Raw genomic sequence first — 23,282 nt, forward strand, 5'->3', positions numbered from 1 at the left:
GAGTAGGAACCATGGATAGAGAAGAAGAGATAGAAAACCAAGATAAAATCGTAAAGGGGAAGGGAAAAGGAGACTAGCTCGCAAGCTAGAACAAACCCTCAAGTTTTACATTCCAAAAATTATCACATATCTCTAAAAATGTCACAAAACAATCCCGTTTATAAGGGAGAAAAATAATTAATGCATGGAGTTAAAGTACCACTCAAACAACCATTAGAAACTCCTCAAAATCTGCAGCAAACAGGAATCGAAGGGACAATAACTGAGAGAAAAATGAAGCATCAAAACAACAACCAATGGGCACAAAACTGAAGAGATGCTAGCCCAAACTGAAGGGACAACTGCCAAGGGGAAAAAATAGCAGCTAATGAACACATAAACCAAAAATCAACATAGAGTTTGAAGATCTCATAAGGATATGAGAATTCTCCACCAAGGGAGAAGGGAGAATTAATGCAATCAAGGTGCTGTGTGTGCTGTTTGGAATTTCTAAAATATTGTTTGGAATTCTTTAGGTGTTGTGTGTGTTGTTTGGAATTTCCAAACAGTTTGTTTGAACTTCTTTTGGTTGATTTTTTATTTATGTGTTCATTGGCTGCTGTGTTTTCTCCTTGGCAGCTGTCCCTTCGGTTTTGGATGTTGTCCATCTAGTTTCTGTGCCCATTAGATGATGTTTTGATGCTTCATTTTCCCCTTAGCTGCTGTCCCTTCGGTCTCTATTTGCTACAAATTTTGAGGAGTTTCTAGTGACTTTTTGGGTGGTGCTTTAGCTCCATGCATTAATTATTTTTTTTTCTCTTCTATAAATGGGGATGTTTTGTGACAATTTTAGAGATATGTGATAATTTTTGGAATGTAAAACCCGAGGATTTGTTCTAGCTTGCGAGCTAACATCCTTTCCCCTTCCCATCTACTATTTCATTTCAGTTTTTTACCTCTTCTTCTCTATCCACGATTCCAGTCCCATCTATATCTTTCTTCTCTTTATTAATAAAAATTGTAAAGTGTTGTGTTCTAGTATTGTTATATTATATATATGTTTGTCTATGTTTATAGCAAGGAAGACTTTTAGTTTACAATCATAATCTAATTGTTTTGGTTGCACCAATTTGGTATTAGAGTCTAGGTCATGTGAGTTTTCCTTTTTTTTTTAAATAAAAAATAAATAAAATGGATAGTCCAATTAATCAAAAAGTCGAAGTTTCAAGTTATGATGTGAAGGAGACCCAAGATGAATTTGATCCTACAAATTTTGAAAGTCAACCTTCTTTTCCATTTATTTCGGATGAGAGAATTCCAACAAACAGATGAGTTTCGCCACTAGGATGTTCTATTGATTCACTTTAGAACGAACTTTGCAAAATAGAAGAGAAAATGTATTTTTGTGTCAAACAATATAAAAATAAGAAGCTTCAACTTTTGTCTTAATTTGAGTAAGAAAAGGAGATCATTCAAAGAAAGTACGATGCATTAATTCAGAAAACGGAAATGCCGCATCTTCAAAATTTTGAGACGATATCATCAGGAGATGAGAATTCTCCACTAAGGGAGAATTGATGCAATCAAGGTGCTGTGTGCTGTTTGGAATTCCTAAAATACTGTTTTGAATTCCCTATGCGTTGTATGTGTTGTTTGAAATTTCCAAACAGTTTGTTTAAACTTCTCTAGGCTGATTTTCGGTTTATGTGTTCATTGGTTGTTGTGTTTTCCCCTTGGCAACTATCCATTCGGTTTGGGTTGTTGTCCCTTTGGTTTATGTGTCCATTAGCTATTATTTTGATGCTTCATTTTCCCTTAGCTGTTGTCCCTTCGATCCCTGTTTGCTGCAGATTTTGAGGAGTTTATAATGGCTGTTTGAGTGGTACTTCAACTCCATGCATTAATTGTTTTTCCCTTTTTTTTCTCCCCTATAAATGGGGCTATTTTGTGATAGTTTTAGAGGTATGTAATGATTTTGGAATGTAAAATCTGCGGATTTATTCTAGCTTTCGAGCTAGCCTCCTTTCCCCTTCCCCTATACTATTTCGTCTCGATTTTCTACCTCTTCTTTTCTATCCACAGTTCCCGCCCCATCTGTATCTTTCTTCTTTTAATTAATATAAGTTGTAAGGTATTATATTCTAGTATTGTTATATTATATATGTATTTATCCATGTTTATGGTAAGGAAGACTTTTAGTTTGCAATCATAATATAAATTTTTTGGTTGCACAACTAGCGCTATGTTTATCATTATTAAGGAGTATATAATTTGCAAAGAAATATAACCTTTGAAACTAAATTTGTATTTCAAGCTTCCTCACATGATGCAACCAAAATTATAGGAAACTAAGATTGCATATAAAATTGACTTGTCTTCCTTTCAAAATAATTTTATCAAACACAACAATAAAATAAGACAAAACAATACTTATATTGGAACGGGCAACACATATAACTCACACGACAAACACATTCTTATAACATAAACCACCTACATAAATAGAGCCGAGGAGGGCATTATATGTAACCTCTTATATAAAGATTGTACATAAGAGTGATGTAAAATTAACAAGGAATAAGTGAAAGTTATATAAGAGCATAAAAGATTTGACTATGAATGGTTGAAAAATATCCATTGGGGAAGACACACAAGCCCATATATAGATCCATATGCCATTGATCAATTTCGCCTCATCGATTTGGAGTAGCTATCAAACATCAAAATTTGGTTATCAAGAATAGTTGATAACTCCAATGAGAGAGACTTATGAGTGGACACTAGAGATCCAGTGTGATTTTAACAGTTAAATATACTAATAATATTATTAGATTGTATGTTGAAAAATATTATATTTTAATAAAAGTATCACAAATGAATTCTTAACGCTGATATTAAATTTTTTTCCATACTATATTGATTATTTATATTACCTAATAAGGGAGCGAATATGGGGCAACCCAAAGTTCAATTTTTAAATATAGCGATTATGACGTGTATGCAATACAATACACCATATATCTAATTTTAAAAAAGAATCTTCTAGAAGGTACATATGATCAAATCTACTTTTATTGGGATAATTTATGTATTTATTTATTTAACAAAAATGTTGATCCATAGGTTCAATTGAACATCATATTCATTATTTCTTTGCATAGATTGTGTTTTGGATATTATAGCTCTTCAATTGAATGATGAATTTGTTGTATTGCATTTGTTACATAGTTGCTAAATCTGTCATAGTCTGATGTGTTGTGTTTACTGTGTGATTATTATATTATGGTGTTGTGTTATAATCCTTGTTCGACTCTTATGTGAATATTATTCAAACACCCTTCATTCCTTTTTTAATCCATCTTCAATCCTAATCCTTGGAGCCTTCTTTGAACATTTTTCAATCGTATGCCTTATGCTTTATGATTCAAAATTTCTTCGAACCTTATTCTAAGTTTATTCAAATCAATGATGGTCACAAAAGATTATTTTATAAGTACACCGCGCTTCAAAAGTAGTGGTTATATTGCTTCAAAAGACACTTTTAAGGATAAAAGAAATCAAATAACAAGCATATTTCTCCAATTTTAAATATTATAGACAGGATACGAAACGAGTATATCCGTGAAAAGGTTGTAGTAGCTCCAGTGATTGATAAGATTAGAGAGAGTCGCCTTAATTAGATGGTTTGGGCATGCAAAACGGCGGCCTTCCAATGACCATGTTAGGAGAGTAGACATATTAGATTTGACCTATGTTAAGAAAGGTAGAGATAGATCTAAAAAGACTTGGTTAGTAAATATTAGAAATGACATTTCTTCATTAGATTTAAATGAGAATTTGATTAATAACATAACACAATAGAGAAAAAAGATTCATATAGCCAATCTCACGCAGTAGGATAAAGGCTTGATGTTGTTGTAGTTGTATAAGGCACATAAAATTTAATTTCCTTTTATAAAACTAACATTTAGTTTTCTAGCTTCATTTGCAATAGATTATGCAAGCTTAAAAAAGAAGATCAACTCTTTTTTTTTTAAATTAAAATTTCAAATAATTATTCATTGAATAGTATTTTATAAATAATATATTTAGATAATATAATTATAAATTTTCATTAAAGGTATTATGTATAGCCTAATAGGCTGAATGAATACTCATAACTTAATACAGACATCTCCCCATCTACTTTGTAAAATTTTAACATTAGTTGAGGTTTCTTTCAGGTTTTTATTGAAAATTAAATAGTTTTAGAAAATATCTTATTTGAGCATTAAATAAGGAAAAAAAAAAAGAAATAATTTCCTCTATTTGAAAGATTTTATTTTGCTCTCAGAAAATGAAGTGCATGAATTTCATATCAGTCAAATTATTCTTATTTTAGTAAAAAATATAATCTGATTTATCAGTAGATGATATATATTACATTAATTATAGTTTTTTTCTCTTAAAATTAGAGAATAATGTTTAAATGGATGTAATAAATGTAAAGTTTTAGAAATTTATATATTTTATAAATAGATTATAATTGAAATGTATGCATTTTAAAATTAATATATAATTCAAATTTATTGATTTTTTTATTTGTTATTATGCATTAAAATATGGTGAATAATGACGAGTGGTGACTGATGATTATCATGGGTGGTGACAATAGGCAATGGCGATCGGTGGATAGGGGTGTCAATTTTAGGTCACGAGTCAGGTTCAGGTCGAACCCGAAATTTACTCGGCACTATTCACGCGGAATGCTGGAACTGACGCGGGGGCAGCTGGGGCGGGGTCCTTCGGGCAGACTTTTATGTGTTATTCCAGGTTAGTTCGGGTCATTCCCAGGTTTCCGGGTCAACCTGAACCCGACCCGTTTTGGGTTCGGGTCGGATTTTCGGGTCGGATCCATTATTGACAGGTCTATCGGTGGACGGTGGTGATCGTGAATGAGGAAAAATGTGTTCATAGGCTAATAGATGAATTCTAAAGTTAATTCTCAAAAATTCAAAATTCCTTTTAGAAATGCTTTATGTTTAGTTTACTTTGGTTGGAGAGTTTTTGGGTTCGCTGCACTTTGAATGTTAAGGGTGTTGTAAATCTAAAGTATTTTTTGGAGAAATTTGAAGCCTGTGTCAGCTCTTTTGTTTTTTTTGAAATTGCTTGAATTACTAATTTTGAATACATCGTGACCCATCCCAACAAGCTCGTGGTAGTATCATCTTTCCCTTCACAATTCACATTGTCAATCCTCTTGTAGTTCCCTTACTGATCTCATCACAATTTTTCCCTCAAATCTCATCATGATATCTTCCACTCCTCACATTTCATTAATCTAGTTAAAAATTTTTCCTCCCACGCCGCGACGTATTGATATTCTCCAATTTTGACGACAAAGATGTCGCAGCGATGTTAGGATTATATACTACAGGAAAATGTCATATTATCGGCGGTATATACGTCGGTAAGTTAATGGCGGTAATTCCGCCGGAACGATCGCCTTAAAATTATCAGTGTATTTGCCTCCGGTACGCCCGCCACTTTTTTCGACGTATATATTGCCGTTGAAAAGTTCGACGGTAATATCAAAGTTTCCTATAGTGATACTTGTGAGACCAACTAACCCTACTTCTGTTATGTCCTTATTTTTTAGTATGGCTTGTGTTTGTTTTTTTTTATTTTTTTTAAATTTAATTTAGTTTTCAGTAATTCAGATTAAATATATAAGCACATGTTCCTTAAATTTAAATTCTAAAAAAAAATAGAATTAAAATTAAAAAAAAAATATCAAAGTCCTTGCATTACTTATATTTTTGAGCAATAAACATGGGCATACTATTTATTTTAAATGTCCTTGATTTTTTTCTTGTTATTTATTTTTTTTGGTTTCCCGAACTTAAAAAAAAAAAAAAAACCAAAGCATCCAAAACAACCTGGCCAACGCAACAATTTTCCTATGTCCGTGCCCTAACCTGCGCCCTCTGCTTTCCTGCACCCGTGCCTACTCCTCTCAGTGTCAAGTAGAGATCAAGGCCGTCAACTAGCCCCGTCGCCCGTCCGCCTCTTCTCCTTTGCATGCAGAGGACAAGTCCAGCCACCTTTCTCTTTGCCTCTCCTTCACACACAGAGACTTATAGCAAGGCCACTCGCCTTGCCTGATCCCATCGCCACCTCACCTGATAACGTCGCCGCCTCGCCTAATCCCGTTGTCGCATCTCCGGTTAGGAACACCTCTTCTTCTCTTTCCGCATTATTATACATTTATGCTGCAGTTTGCATAATTTTGAAACAATAAAATTTTATATACATATCAAATTTAGTTCAGATAAATTCCTCAATTCAGGTAGGACGCATATGGAGAGATTTTCTTAGGAAGATATGAAAATTAAATTTATTATTATGTTCAGATGATACAAAGAAAAGAAATGAGATACAAGTAGAAATAAAGTCTATGGATTCTAACGTCAAGTATGATGATTATACATGACTTTACAACAACATCAATCCTTTATCCCATTATGGGGGTCGGCTATATGAATCATTTTTCTCTATTGTGTTCTATTAAGAGTCAAATTCTTATTTAAATATAATAAAGAAATGTCATTTCTATTCTTTTCTAACTAAGTCTTTTTAGGTCTATCTCTACCTTTCTTAACAGAAGCCAATACATCTACACTGCTAATCGTGTCATTTAAAGGCCGCTGTTTTATGTGACCAAACTATCTAAGACGACTCTCCCTAATCTTATCTTCCATTGGAGTTACTCCAATCTTTTTATTAATATGCTCATTTCGTATCCTATCTCTAAAAGTAAAGCCACTCATCCACTTGAGAATCCTCATATTTACAACACTTAATAATATGCTTCACTTTTACTGACCAACATTTTGCACCATAAAATTTTGCAGGTCTCACCACCATATTATAGAATTATCCCTCAAGTAATTCGGGTGCATAAAGATGATAGAACTATCAATTTGATTGTGTTTTTGTTTAAGTAAAGAATTATCTTTTAAGGGCATGATGAATCTAATAAATAAAAAAAAATGAAAATTTTCTTGAGCTAATAAATTTTTTGGTTGAGCATAATGAAGATATATATAGTATTGTTTTAAATAATGCTCCAAATAATTTAAAATTAATGGTTACTAGCATTTAAAAAAAAACTAGACATTCATTGAATGCAATTGCAAGTTTTATAATAACTTAGAGGTGTTTTTTCCCTCAATTTTAGTTGTTGAATTTTATGATTTCTCCGCAAAATAGTAAATTACTATTGTGTTACGCAATATGAATGAAGATGGTTACATAATTGAGCGATTTTTTGGTATTGTGCATGTTCTAGAGATAATAATCAAGTGCCTTAAAGCGGAAAATGAACAATTATTCTCAACTAATGGCTTAAGTAGAATTCACTGATAAGGTTGTGCTGGAATTAGTAATATGAGAGGAGATTTTAATGGGTTAAGTGCTCTATTCATGAATGAAATTAAATTAGCACATTTTATTCACTATTTTGCACACCAATTTCAATCAACTTTAGCATCTATTGTAAAAATTCATATTCAATTTTACTTATTATTTACTGTAATTTTTAATATGTTGTTTCATGAAAATGTTGTGATGAACTTAGGGAAAAATGATGAGAGAAGATGTTAAATGCATTAGGAAATAGAGAGCTTTTCATAGGAGCTAATAATGAGAGGTTGTATGTGGCATGTTTGTCAACAAAGATAAATTAATCACAATGGTACACTTCTATCCAATTTTGCTTTAGTAAATCTAATGAGTTTTGGTAATTAGTTAAAAACTTATATTATGAATATGCAGTTTGATGCACAAATCTCATCTTGAAATGCAATCTTGTTGAGAAAATGACTAGGAGAAAAAACACCATCTTATATCCCCTTATTTTCAACCTTTTGAAACTGATATTATTTTTTCCTGTTGCTACAATAAGTGTTTAAATATCTTTTTGAATTTTTTAAAAATTATATTACAAAAAATCGACAACTAAATATAAATAAAGATTAATGGATGAATGACATTTTGGTCATTTAAACTTAAAAAGAAATATTGAATTGAATCAATGATAAAGTAATCATTAATAATTTTAAATTATAAATAATAGGCACTATTAATTATAAATTTTTTATCTTCATATATTTTACTTTTTACCCTAAAAAATTCTGTAGCCGACCCCACGTATTGGGATAAAGGCTCGATGTTGTTGTACACTAAAAAATTCTGAACAATTTTTTTTTTAAACCATGGAGTATTTTGTACGTTGTTTTGCCACTAGTGATATTTAAATAAACAAACACTTGTTCTCTACCCCTTAGTGTCACAGATTCGTGTTGTTCTTCAGTTCAAGCTGATTGGCCGATTAGAATCAATGACAATGAGGCGAGTCAGAGAGAAATTAAGCAGGAGAAGCTTATTGGGATAGCAAATCCCTCATCTTCAATACCCTCTTCTTATCCCATTCCTGGGATCAGGGTTTTAATGTGCTTATTTTATATCTTTTGTTTTTACGCGGCAGGCTTCGGATTGCGATGGACGGAGAGGAGCTAACGGCCCAACAGACGGCTTTATATGACCGACAAATCCGAGTATGGGGCGTCGATGCGCAGAAACGGTGACTTGTTTCTTCTTTCACCTTTTGTTTTCAAAATATTTGTACTGGTTTCTCTTTGATTTTAATATACAAAATATTTTTCTATAACTTTCTCCCTGCTGCTTTCTAATGTTAGGTTAAGCAAGGCCAATGTGCTGGTTAGTGGACTGAATGGGACACTTGCTGAGGTATAGAACTTCGACAAATTTACTTTATTTTGCTGAGATTGCCTATTATGCTTGTATCTGCATATCTGTCTTCTATTTCATGAGCGTTCCAACGTTTGGATATACAAACCTGTGCTTTCTTATTATCTACTATCTATTATGTAAAAGTATTTCGAAGGGATTTATCATCTGAATCGTGAGCTAAGTTTTTTTTGCATTCACAAGCACCCCATTATTTAGTTGTGTTTCCTGTCATACACCGTCAATTCAACAAAAGTTAACAAGGTCCGTGAGAAAATTCATGTAGACTTGTTTTCTTCCCAGCAAGTGAAAGGGCTTTTAATGATTTCGTTATAACACACGCTAGATGATAATATAAGATTAATAACATTAAGTGTGATCTGAAACCCAAGGATCAAGTAGCCAAGAGTTGGTTAAATTATCGGATGCTTGAATACAAGCTGGTAGGGAATTGTGGACTAGGTCGTGTAGATGAGTTAGCCAGAAGGATGAGGATTCCAGGAAATAAAATCTGAAATCTCAGATGTAGCACTTGAAGTTCTCTGCTTTTCATTGCATTAAATGGTCCTATTTATAATGTTAAAAAGGGATTCAAAATCATAACTAATTGGAAGTATGAATGAGAGAATATCTCCCTAAAATTCAAGAAAATTAAAACTTCTTTCTTATTTTCTTGGTAACCAACTCCCAAGTACAAAGATTGAATAAAACAAAAGCTTAAAAACCAAGAAATGGATTGGAGAAAAGATGAGAATAGTGATAAGTATTGAAATTCAAATAAAACTTCAGCCTTACATGGGTTGACCTATAGTTGTTGAGTAAAATGTGCTTTTGGTACAAGCTTGATAGGTGGAGTGATTGTTTATGAAGTAAAGTTGTTTGTTGGGGTGTGATTTAGAAAAAGACAATCCAGGAAAATGAATTTATTTTTGAATGATATTTCTTTCTTGGGGTAAATGATAACAAATTAGAAATTCTCTTCATTGAAGGTGGCATCAGCAGTGCATATACCTATTTTGTGGCAGGATGGTAGTACTTGTATTTTTATTTTTTTTGAGTGGAAGCCAATAAAAATACATTTAACTATTCTTGATCAAGTTTTGCTTTGTTTTGAAAATGTGCATGGTCCAAAGCAATATTTTCAAATATTTTGTGAATAAGATTATTTAAGGTGTTGAAGTAAGGGAAAAATTTGGCTAGGACTTGAGTTGGCCTTTTGTACCCAAAGGCCATTATATGCAATCGGTTTATGATGAGAAGATTGTTAAGACAACTTTATGCCAATGTTATTTTGGAAAGAAGAGAGCTCCTGTGATAACAAGTAGGTGGTTGTTCTTTAGTGCAGCCAACCCCCCTTTTGTTGGGGTATTTACGCACAAGAGGACTCATGTATTGTTTTTTTTTTCCCTTTAAAATGTGATGAGAGAGGATGATTAAAAAAGTTAATTGACATTATTAGATCTGACTCTTTTATTTTCTACATTGAGTTGTTTTTTTATCATGTTTAAATAAAGGTTGGGAAGATATATTTACGTCACTTTTGACTTTTGGTAGAAAAATGTAGTTGCCAATAAAAGAACAAACCATTGAACCCCATATATGTTAATGATGGTATGGCTAAGCCTGTGGGCCCCGCTAAGGTGGGCGGCAGGTAGGAAGAGCAAAAGGGATTAATTCCACTTTAATTACTTACCATGGATAACTAAAATTGGGAGGGAATTAGGAAAATTTATTTAGAGAAAGAGGACTGATTTGAATTCAAATTTGAGAGTGAAGTAGGAAGGTTTATATTAGGGTTCAATAGGTTGTTTTATTTTCATTATGTGAATTGTATTTGGCCGTAGTTTTATTTGGAGTTGTTCCTGGTGGTGCCTAGGGTTTGTGAAGAGTCGATCTACCTCTTGAATAGTATATCAACTTGTATCTTGGTTTGTTGTGCCAATTTAAAAAATTTTCTCGTTGATTTTTGTTGCATTTTATCTTTGTTATTGCTGTTTTTGCTCTGTGGAGATCATATTCCTATCAAATTGGTATTAGAGCACTTTTTTTGGGACCTATGGTGGTTAAGAAGTTTGATGCGTTGGAGGAGAGGCTTGATGGGGAAGTTGAAAATTTGAAATATGAATTTAAAAAGCGAGTTTTAGCAATTGAGGGTAGACTTTTAAATTTGGAAGAAATGATGAAAAATATATTAGGGTCTCAAGCCAAGATGACATCATTTGAGGCAAGGGCACCGTTGATCAGACAAGGAATTGGGGGAAACTCCAATATAAGGATGATGGAGGAGGATTAGAAGGTGGAAATTTGGAGTAAGAAGAGTAGATATCATGTTTGAGTCACTTCTAAGGAGGGGAATGGGTGAATGAGTGAGATTTTTGGTGGAGCTGCAATGTTTGGAAGGAGAAGAAGATGTTAAGAAGATAGAAGCACCAAACATGGTTCGACCACTCCTACAACAGTCGGGTGGTGTTCCAACCAATTTAGGGGTTGCCTCCTCCGCGGAACACGAACATGCTATCATCTTGAAGGAGTCTCACCTATCAATGTTCGTCTGCACTGTTATCCCCAAATCCAAGAGGATGAGATCGAGAGATTGATCAGGGAGATGCTGGAATTAAGAAAGTTTATTTAGGGAAAGAGGACTGATTTGAATTTAAACTTGGGTGGAAATTAGGAAATGTTTATTTAGAGAAATATAGCTTATTTGAATTCATATTTGGGAGGACAGTATGAAGGTTTGCATTAGGGTTAATTGGGTTATTTTATTTTCATTATGTGAGCTATGTTTGTCTGTAATTTTCTTTGGAGTTGTTTCTAGCGGCACCTAGGGTTTGTGGAGAGTCGATATACCTCTCGAATAGTAGATCAACTTTTATCTTAGTTTGTTGTGTCGATATAAAAATCTTTCTCGTTGATTTCAGTTACGTTTTGTCTTTGTTATTGCTATTTTTGCTGTGTAAAGATCCAATTCCTATCAGTTAAGTGTGGAAGATTGTTTATAAATGAGGATAAAACTTTGATTTATTGGGAATTTGGTATGTTATGTTTTATTAACTCACAATTATCATAATGAAATCCTTTAGTATTAATATTTTTGAATAATAAAGAAAAAATAGTTTTGAGTAATAAACGGAGGGAGGAGATGTCGATGTTGGATCCATATCTTTTTTTATTAAATTTAAAAGTTTCAGAAGGAAATATAATATAACAGGTAATTAGGAGTTTCCTTAGTCATTGGATTCCTCAAGGTGGTACAGACAATCTCTTTCCTTAATAAGTCCAAGTGTCATCCTTATGCCTGGTTTCTGAAATGCACATGTGAAGGATAAAATACGATACTTCATTTTGAGTATGCATTTAACTTTTAGATAACAAGTTGATGAATAATTTAGATAAGCGGAGGACATTTCAAAGTGCGAGGGATTTATTTGCAAGAATGTCTTCGTGGCCAGCAATGATCATCATTGATCTTATGTCAGTGGTTAATTTCTTGTTACTAGGATCAAAAGTATGTGAAATAAATTTATGTGAAAAGTTGGGCATATGGCCTATAGCTCCTGAATCAATAATCTATGAGCTGGGATTGAGTATCTCTTAGTTTTTCAAAGCAAGAGAAGAGAAGATGATACCTGGGAATTCAAGAGAACAAGTATGCATCTTATTAGTCTTTGCTTTTGATACTTGCAAAATTTTCAACTTTTCTGTATCTTATTTTTTGAACTCAATGTGTGATTCTTTATTGTTACCTTTTGCACGTGTTATATGTGCATGTCTATATTTTTTGCTTGCCCACCTAGTGTTGTTCAGCTTTTCCTTGGTGGTTTGCCATGAAGGTTCTAACATCTTTCCTTTGTATGCTGAGTATTATTGCAATATGTGTACCTTATTAATCTCTATTGGCCATCTTTGTTGGCTGTGGTTGTTTGTGCTCCTCAAAAGAAGAGAGTTTTGAAGTAAGGTGTTCAATTTTAGCAGCCTTCGGCATTAGGGCTGATCCTTCTATGAGGTTATTGACAATTATGATTCCCCTTCTCCCTTCTTTCATTCGAATGATGATAATGACCTCATTTAATAAAGGTAAATAATCTTTTTGGAGAATTTATACTCTTGCAGTATCATACTAAATATTTAATATAGCAAGTAAATCATAAATTTATCCTTTTTTAACAAAATATTAGGAGGTGAGCATCTTTGTTGTATTCTATTTTGATTCACAGATCATGATTCATTCTTGTCAAAGGTCTTGTAGTCGAATAGAGTATCTTGTGATAGATTATTCTTTTTGCTTTCTGGTCGAGATCTTGGTTTTGATCTCATAGATTTGGGGTGCATCATGATCTTTAAAATTTGTTTGATTTATTGTATCCCAAATTTCCTTTATTGAAGAAAGGTGCATGCAGTTTCCACTTATATTAGGAACCATGGAATTCCATAATCAAGATGTCATCATTGATTCCTATTCCTCCCAAGTATTGAATGTGGGATTGCCTTGTTGAGATCCAATTCTAAGTAAACGATCCAATTTTCCTCTTCCTTTTAAGAAAGTGTGAATTGATTGTGATCTTTTATGATAATTTTTTTCATTCAAATGATGTATTGAAGGGCTATTTTGTAAATTTCCTATTGGACTTGTGCTGTCTCTCTTGGTTCAAAATAAACAAAGACCAATTGTGATCCATCGGAAGTAAATGTGTTGGTACTTGGTTGCAAAGAGAAAGATGGATAGAGTAAGACTACAGTGATGAAGGTTATAAATCATAAGATTAGGTTGAACAAAAAGAGAATTGCGATAATGAATGCTTAAGTTCTAAGTAATACAATAATGAAGGATGTGGATTTTATAAATGCTAAGAAAAAAAGCCTAAGGCTCTAATACCATGATAATAATTTAAGAGAGTTGGCTGATTATTTCATTATAACATTTGTGTAATGTTTATACAATTTTAGGACTTTTTTTATAGGATATATACAAAATGTAAAAAGAAGAATTATAATAGTCCACAAATTGATGAGTAGGTAGAATAATTGTAGAATAATTATATTATTTTATAGTATGAGGCTTTAACTTGGGGGACTGAGAAATTTTTTACTTTTGGTATTTTTGGGTTATAAATATGCTTGTGACATGTTAAATTCATTAATTATTTGAGTACAATATGTATTTTCTTTTTGTTCTTATGTGTTATTAGATGCTGATTTTTCAAGTGCTTACAAGTTTTGATGCCAACTTTGTGGAGATAAATCCTCTATTGCTAGTATGAGTTTTCAATTCTTTAATTGGCAATCTCAATGTTTGTTCCATCATCTAATTATTTAGTGATTGATTTGTTTCTGTGATAGAGATTTTATCAAATGCGTCACAACACTGATTTTTATTTTCATGTTGTGAATTCTAATAATTGCAAAGTTTAATATTGGTTCTTAAATTTATTGTGCAATTTCAGATTTTGGTGACTTTTTTATGTTTATGTTTGGAACGGATGAAATGTGCTTTATGATTTTGCTTCAACAAAGATTAATCTTTAATTTTATTCCGAGTGAATGATTATGTACCCAACTTTACTAATTAGTTTTGGACTTTAAGATGAAGAGACGTAATATAAAAAATAAAGTAAAATGTTGTTCTAGGATTAATTGGGGGCATTTAAAGAACACTAAAAATATATTTTTAGGAGTATATATTCTAGATCTTATGATTTTATCTGTGCATAACGAAGCTAATGTTATGTGCGAAAAAATAGCTAGTGATATTAAGAATATTGGAAAGGATGTGTTTGGAGAAAGAAAAAAGCTCCTAATAGTAAACATAGTTGATAGTGGAATCAAAATTTGTAAGAAAAGATAAAAAAATAAGAAGCTTTGTTATAAAAATTAGTTTAAATTTAGAAACTCTGAAAATTGGGAGAGATATAAAGAGGCCTATAAAGAGTTTAAGAAAGCAATATGCGATGCAAAGATTTTAGCTTTTAATGATCTATATAATAGATTAAATATTGAGGATATATATATATATATATATAAGTTAGTCAAATAAAGAGATACGAGTAGTAATGATTTAGTTCAAGCGAAGAGTATTAGGGATGAAGATCAAAAAGTGATTTTATTTGATGAAGATATTCAACAAATGTATATGAGATATTTTTCTAAGCTTTTCAATGAAGATTGTGAGAATATGATTGACTTTAGTGACCTTAATATATAATCTTATTTTTATCGGTGTATTAGTAAAGCCTAAGTTAGAGGGACTTTAAAGAAAATGAAGTGTAAAAAAACAGTTGGATCTGATGATATTCCAATAGAGGTGTGGAAATATTTAGGAGATGAAGGAATTTCTTAGCTTGCTAAACTTTTTAAAATTATTTTGAAGGTTAAAAAGATACCAGATGAGTGGAAAATGAGTGTTGATTCCTATTTTTAAGAATAAAGGTGATACACAAGATTGTGCAAATTATAGAAGAATTTAGTTAATGTGTCATACTTTAAAACTATGGGAGAGAGTTATGGAGCATAGGTTATGACATGATACTAATGTTTCTCAATTTGAATTCATGCCGGGTAGATTTACTATGAATCTATACATTTATTGAGAGATTTGATGGAAAAGTATATAGAGAATAAGGAGGATCTACATATGATATTTATTGCTTTAGATAAAGCATATGATAAAGTTCCAAGAGAAGTGCTATGGAGAGTTCTAGAAAAGAAAGGAGTTAATAAATGCTTAAATTCAAGTCATTAAGGATATGTATGCAAGTTTTGTTATTTGTATTCAAACATAAGGTGGTTTGACCAAGTATTTTCCTATTTCAGTTGGATTACATTAAGGATTAGCCTTAAGCCCATATGTTTTTTGCTTTAGTCATGGATATTCCTACTAGACATTCGCAAGAGGTTATACCCTGGTGTATGCTTTTTGCTGATGATATTGATGTAGAACGGGTAGGAGATTGATCTTGAAGAGCAAATCAAGGGGTCTAAACAGCAACTTTGACTCTTAGAAAATTCTGAACAGCAATCTCCAATGCTTGAATAAACCTTGGGCAGCTGTTATAAGGCTACTGGAGGCTTTTGAACAGCAATATCAGACCTCCCGGGGTGCAGGACAGCAGTTGGTGGCTGCAGGAATCTGTGGACAGCACACAAGATACAATAGGAATTGCTGGACAGCAATTTGCTGTAGTAAAAACAGCAACTGGGAAGCTTCAGATTGTTGTTGAAATCACTGGACAGCAATGCCGAACTTCTGGCCAGCAGGTATTGCTCCTGGCGAACTATGGACAGCAGGTAGACGGTCTTCCTGGACAACTTCTTTACGGATTTGAGCCCTCCTATATAGAGAACAACAAGCTGAATTGGAAGAAAACTCTATAACAGCCTTAGAACTCTCTGGACAGCAACATAAATCCAGCAGGGGCTTAGCTTCAGCAGTCACGGGAAAAGCCTTTGGAGCCAATGGATGGCAGGAGTTTGAAATCATTTCTTACTAATTATTCTCTGGATGGAAAGTAATTAACGGAGAGAGGCTGCAAGAGGAGGGGCGGCGGTAAGGAAAAGCCTTGATTTAAATCTTCTGATGGGGATATTCCTTTTAGGAACAAATTAAACATATAGTCATGCAGATTTTGGCCAAGGGAGAAAGCGAGAAGATTTGGAATTATTTCCGTAATTATTTCCTAAGGAAGAGCTTGGGTTTAGGAAATAATTTAAAGAGGGGTTTAATGAGGTGATTTAAAGCTCTTTGATTTGAATTTAGGAAATTTTAAAATCTGAAATTTAATTTCAGTTTTGATTGAAATTGGGGGGAAATTTAATTTGAAAATTGATTTCAAATTAAGAGGCCATTAATGCATTAATAGGGGAATTAATGATTTAGGTTTAGAATTTAGAAAAGAACTAATTAAGTCCCTTTTGAATTTGAAATTCAAATATGATGAAAATTAAATCGCCCAAAATTAAATTTGAATTACATCATGAATGAGATTCAATACTTTCCTAAAGTAGCTTTTTAATTTAGGAAAATATTTGAAATTCAAAATTTGAATTTAAAATGATGAAAATAATTTCCTAAATTATTTGAACTCTTTAGGTAAGCATTATGGTGGTATTGACTCCTCATTCATGGAGACAAACAAGGGTGGCCGGCGGTGGAGGAGCTAATGGGGGAAGGTGGCCGGCGTTTATGGGGAAATTTTGTTGGAGCTTGTTATGGATGCTTGGTCCGTGAGGTTGATGGAGGAGGAAGAAGATGAAAACGATGACGGGGAGGGATAAGCAGGAAGAAATCAAAACAAAGATAAAAATCAAAACCGCGAGCCTTGGACTTTTCCGAAGACTGACGGGTGATTCGATTGCCCTTCTCCAAGGGACTTCAAATCACGAGCCCGGACCCATCATGCGGCTGGTGACAACTTCGATTCCTCTCAAAGGAATCTCACTAACGCTCTCTCGCAAGAAGAACACAAGTGTCGAAAAACAAAATTTTTCATATCCATTAACCATTCATTACAATAGCTTAAGGCCCTTATTTGTAGGCCCCAATATGAGAAAAATCAAAAATTACAAAATTGCCCCTTGGGCCACCACACTCAAATAAACTAACCTAGGGTAGAACAGGAAATATCATAAAATAAAAGCTAAACTTCATAAAATAAATTATAAATGACAACGTAAATTAGAGCCGTCGATTTACGACGCCTCCTGTGATAGATGCGCCAAATCTTCATGTCGATGTCCGCATCAGATATTCTTCTTGTTGATAAGACTAGAGAGGGAGTTGAAGGTAAACTTGAATTATGGAGGTCAACCTTAGAGTCCAAAGGTTTTTGTTTGAGTAAATCTAAAATTGAATATATGAATGTACTTTTAGTTGCAATAGATCCAATGGGGGGATTGTGACTTTGGATCAAGTCATTAATAAGAGTACACTTTTTAGATATCTTGGGTCTATTGTTCAGAGTGATGATAAATAGATGAGGATATTATTAGTAGAATTCAAGTTGGATGGTTGAAGTGGAGGAATGCATTGGGCTTGTTATGTGATAGAAAAGTACATCTCAAACTTAAGGTAAAATTCTATACGATGATGGTGAGACCTGCAATGCTTTATGGCGCAAAATGTTGGTCATTAAAAGAGAAACATAATATTGAATTAAGTATTGCAGAGATGGGGATGCTCAGGTGAATGAGTGGCTTTACTCTCAGAGACAGGATACGAAACAAGCTTATATATGTGAAATGGTTGGAATAGCTCCAGTGAAAGATAAGATTAGAGAGAGTCGCCTTAGATGGTTTGGTCCCATAAAACGATGGCCTTCCGATGACTGGTTAAGAGAGTAGATTTATTAGATTTGTCGTATGTCAAGAAATGTTGATATAGACCTAAAAAGACTTGGTTAGAAAAAATTAGAAAAGACATTTCTTTATTAGATTTAAATGAGAATTTATTCTTAACAAGATACATTGGAGAAAAAAGATTCATGTAGCTGACCACACATAGTGGGATAAATGCTTGATATTGTTGTTGTGAAGATTAAAATTTTAAGTTGAGAATTTGAGAATTGTGGTCTTTCATCTGTTTCATTGTGCATCTCATCTTAGCTTTGTATTAGTAATTTATGGGTTGTACAACCTACATGCTAAATGCCTCCCTTGGTTGTCTCAAAACAATTTTGCTTCGGCAAGATAGCCACAAAAAATGACTTTTAAAACACAGGATGTGATTCACTTTCATGATATTGCAAATTATACGTAATGAATTTCTTTTTTTCCTACTAATTTATGTAAATGCTCCTTTTCTTTTGTCCTTTTCTCAGTTCTGCAAGAACATTGTTTTAGCTGGAGTTGGAAGCTTGACCCTGATGGATGATCGCTTGGTTAATGAGGATGCCATTCATGCCAACTTTTTGATTACTCCTGAAGAGGCTAAACATTCAGGGAGTTCCCTTGCTGAAGTTTACTGTAATGCTTTGAAAGAATTCAATCCTATGGTCCATGTTTCAGTTGAAAAAGGTATGTACTATTTTTAAGTACACTATGTTGATTGATTGACCATGCTGATTTCTTTTTGTGTCTAGACCTTTTTTTTTTTTTTTGAATTTAGCACCTTATGGCATCAATTTTTAGAGTACTACTTTGTTTTCTTTTCTGAAGCTCATCTTCTGTTTGGTTCATTAGGTTAGTTACATACAAATCACTATGTTGGAGTCAGTTCCTCACTACGCCCAATATCACTTAATAACACACAAGTCCATCCATCTTACAAAACAACTTCTAAGTCAACTACTTTTAATTATTGACCAACTATAGATGAGTTAATCAAACTATAAACATTTGGCATCCCATCAAACTGTCCAAAAATAAAAAGGAGAAAACTTCTCTAATATGCCCATGCAAATTGCAAATCAGTAGAAGCAACCTCTTTTAAGGGTGCAAATGAGTCGAGTCGAGCTCGAATAAGGGGGTATTCGAGCTGAGCTGGTCTGTCAAATAACGAGCTCGAGCTCGACTCGACAAAGGAAAAAAACCTCGTCGAGCTGCTCGAGCAGCAATTCAAGCTCTGTCTGTCTGTCGTGCCCGCATCCGTCGCCAATGTCGCGTCCATCGCTGTAAAACCCGGAATTCTTCATTTGAGTGTGTCGCACGCATATCGATGCGCCGCGACGAACTTAAGTAAAATTTCGATGTCGTCGGAAATTGTCAAAATAAATTTCATTAGATTCTTCTCGAAATTTCGAGGGAAACGATATAAAGGACTTATATTCAATTTCGCACGGATTTGAAGTTAAAATTTATCAAAGTTCGTTTAAGTAAACTTTACCCTTTTTGTCCCTTTTACCCCTCATAAGTCTCAAGAGAAGCTTTTGGAAGAGGGGCACATGCGTCTTTTAGCAATACCCTCTCTCATTTAGCACAAGTCTCCCTAAGGGACCGAAATATTTCGGTCCCTTTGTTCTCTTGGCCGAACCGAAGAGAGGGGGGCTACGGGAGAGAGGAGGAAACGGCGGGAGCTCCTTCCAAGCCGGCGATTCCGGCGATATTCTGGCGAGAATCCTTAGGAAAAGCATAGAGGAAAACTTGAGGTAAGTTGTTCTTAAGAGAAATGAAAATTTTCATGAGATTTTTTGCATAGAGAAATTTTAGGGTTTGATTTTTTTTTTTGGATTTCTTTAGAAAACCTTTAAGCCTTGTTGGATCTATTGTTTTATACCATAAATGGTAAGATTTCTTAAGAAAAAATGTGAAATCCGAAAATTAGGGTTTCTTCTTTTGACTTATTTTTGTATGAAATTGTTAGGAGAAATGAGGGAAGGGATGTTATAAAGCAAATGCAAAGTTTTCTTTTGAAATTTTGATTTTTGAAATTAGGGCTTTTCCAAATGAAGTCAATTAAAGCTTGCATGTATTGAAAAACATATTTCTATGGGTTTAGAGAGGTCTCTAAAGAAAAGAAATTTTAATTTTGAACAAAAATAAGATTTTCTTTATTATTTTATGCTTAATTCCGAAAATAATAAGAATTTATTTATAAGTAAAAGAAAGAGGAATGTTTTAGAAGGATTTAGGATGAATTGGATGACTTTTTAGGTTCCTATATTTGCTATTTTAATTAAATCCGAAATTACTTTATATAAATATAAAAATTTTGTATGAGGTTGATGTTCTTTGACTTTAAGGATAAGTGGAAGAAGGTTATAAGAAGCCTATAAAAGAAAATTTGAAACATAAAGTTTACTTTGGCAAAAATTTTAAATTGAGTTAAATTGTCTTTAGGTAGTGGCAAGAAAAATTATAAAGAAAGCAAAGAAGAAGCGGATTTCATAGGTTGTGGAGGTAGGAAATTCTTTTCCTTCTCATGCTTATGTTATTTTGTTAATCTCTTATGATATTATTTGAGAAATGGAATAGTAGTTATCATGCCATACACATGCAATCTAGTTATTTCATTATTCATTTCATGCTTTGTATTAGAAGTTATGAAATTCACGATTAGAAATTTATGTCACACATTTGTTCATGGAAATATATATGACCTTGTATGCAATAGAAGGAATATATGTAATAATATAGAAAGAAATTGTGCATGATTGAATACGGAGTACCAAAGACGGTGCCAAAGGCACATATGGCCCTTGGGAAAAATGAGGAAAAAGAAATAAATGGCCAAAAGAGATTTGTGTACCTGATCAGTACACCCCTGGTACTCCGGGACGGTTGAATATATTAAATAAGTGAGATGACATGCATTATACATATCTAAATGACATATGCATATGACATCTACATTATCTTTTATTATGACATAAATAAGATAATATCTTTCATTATGACCTAATCAAGACATTATGAGTTAGATAAGAAACACATGTTCCCTTTTGTTTAAAGCATGTACATTTTTTTTTGTCAAATGAGCATGTTTAGGATTACAAATTTCTGCTGAGCGTAGCTCATTCCCTAGTTTTGGGAAATTTTCAGGAGACCCGACTCTTAGGTGATGGATGATCATCCGAGGTTTACCTACAGTCTACGCGCACCGGGTGACAGGTTTCTTTACTGTCTTTAGTAGTAGTAGTTGTTGTAGTTATTTTGGATGGCATGCAGAGTATGTGTAAGAAGAAAAATTTTATTGTCATCTTGTACATTGTAATAGACCTGTGACATTGACATGAAAGTTTAGAGGCGCTTTTATTATTCTTGAATATTTTTAGAATTGCATGGAACTGATGATGAGTACTTAAATTACATGTCCAATCTCGTTCCAGCTTCGTATCTACGAGTTAACCGGGCCGGATCGTGACAATCGCCAGCTTCCCTCATCACCTCCATTGTCCGCGTCTGTTGCCAGCATCCGCGTCAATCGGCAGTTTTGGGGTCACAACTCGCTGCCAGCTTCCGCTTCACCAAGCCTGCGAGTCGAGCAGTTTCCCACACAGACAATGCAGTAGGCATGGTGCAAACATCCAATGCATGCTTCTTAATGAACTCCTGGCTAATGAATGAATGCGATGCTCCAGTATCAAAAAGTACTCTACTAGGGAAACACTTGACATGAATAATACCTGTGATCACATCAGGAGATTCCTTGGCTTCTTGCGGGGTAATGGCATAGACCCTTGGTTGCACCACAGGTCTCGCAACCGGCTGACTAGGTGCTGAAGAAGAAGCAGAAGCAGAAGCAGTAGACTCTTGAGCTCTCGGTCTACCAACAGTAGGATGTCTCCCAGTACTCTGCTGAGGTGGAGGAGCACTAGACCTCCCCTCCCTTGGGCCCTTTGGGCAGTTCCTAGCCATATGCCCAGACTGATGACAAAAAAAAAACAAACATTGGAGCCCGTTAAGCATTCACTTCTATGCATTTTGCCACACTTCTCACAAGTTCTGGCACTTGAAGAACCTCCACCAAAATCAGTCCTGGTTTTCTTTACACTAGAACCTCCAGAATGAGTCTAGAAGCTCCTGGTCCTCTCAAAGCTCTTCCTCTTCTGTTGAAAATCTCTCCTCTTCTGAACAGCTTGAAAATCAATCTCTATTCTCCTTGCTTTTTCCACCAATACTGTATAATCATCAAAGGTAAAGGGAATCAATGGCTGACGTATAGCATCTCGAAGCCCTGATAAGAACTTTTGACACTTATCCTCAGTAGTAGCAATAAACTGAGAGGCATAGCGGGACAGTGTGGTAAACTCAGCTTCATACTGCATAACTGTCCGCTCCCCTTGCACTAGCCTCAAGAATCTCTCCTGCATCTGACTCCTCACAGAAGGAGGCACAAACCAATCTCTGAAGACTTTCACAAAGTCCTCCCATAAGATCTGGAAATCTGTTCTACCACCAAACTTCTCCAAAGATTGTCCTTGCCACCATCTCTCGGCCTCCCCATTCAGAGCAAAAGTAGCTAAGGTCACCCTCCGATCAACAGGACATTGCATACCTCCAGTATATTTTCAACCCTCAAAAGCCAGTTTTCAGCATCTACTGGCTCTCCTACTCCTGTAAAGAGTGGTGGTCGCATGTCTTGGAAATCTTCAGATATTTGTCTACTACTGGCTCCCTCTTGGAACTAGTCTGGGGCTGTTCCTGAGAATGCTGAATCAAATGTGTGACAGCCGCCATCATCTGATTAAACGTATCCATAGTCGTACTACTACCACCAGTAGGTTGTGCTACTGAAGGTAAGGTTGGAACCTCTCTAGCAATGGGATCATTATGCCCATCTGTGTTGCCATCAGTGGCATCGGGTTCCTGATCCATAGCCCTATACAAAGGAAATAAAGCCAATTCAAATAGATGCACATCATTACACCATCCTAAAATACTACAGCTAATGTCAAAAAGTTATCAATCAACCTAATGTCGCTTATACATATTCAAATCCTAAACTCTGCTCTGATACCACTCTTGTCACGATCCGGCCCGGTTAGCTCGTAGATACGAGGCGGGAACGAGATCGGACATGTAATTTAAGTGCTCATCATCAGTTTCATGAAATTCTAAAGATATTCAAGAATAATAAAAGC

The 23,282-nt window shown here is 34.1% G+C and overlaps 1 protein-coding gene across 2 annotated transcripts in view; it reads left to right on the forward strand.

Moving 5' to 3' along the window:
* Window positions 1-5,868: 5,868 nt before the first annotated feature.
* The window catches only part of LOC110101326 (SUMO-activating enzyme subunit 1B-1), a 57,795-nt gene continuing 40,381 nt past the window's right edge, over window positions 5,869-23,282 (forward strand). The window contains exons 1-5 of one of the 2 annotated variants that reach the window (XM_028697010.1): window positions 5,869-6,184; window positions 8,333-8,370; window positions 8,507-8,602; window positions 8,718-8,769; window positions 18,582-18,777. In XM_028697010.1, coding sequence (XP_028552843.1) covers window positions 8,360-8,370; window positions 8,507-8,602; window positions 8,718-8,769; window positions 18,582-18,777 — 355 coding nt within the window. In that variant the 5' untranslated portion in view covers window positions 5,869-6,184; window positions 8,333-8,359. The remainder of the gene's footprint in view (window positions 6,185-8,332; window positions 8,371-8,506; window positions 8,603-8,717; window positions 8,770-18,581; window positions 18,778-23,282) is intronic. The other variant, XM_020829184.2, reaches the window with a different exon arrangement.

The sequence above is a fragment of the Dendrobium catenatum genome, unplaced genomic scaffold (genome assembly GCF_001605985.2).
Source record: "Dendrobium catenatum unplaced genomic scaffold, ASM160598v2 fragScaff_scaffold_853, whole genome shotgun sequence".
In the NCBI taxonomy this organism is placed as follows: Eukaryota; Viridiplantae; Streptophyta; class Magnoliopsida; order Asparagales; family Orchidaceae; genus Dendrobium; species Dendrobium catenatum.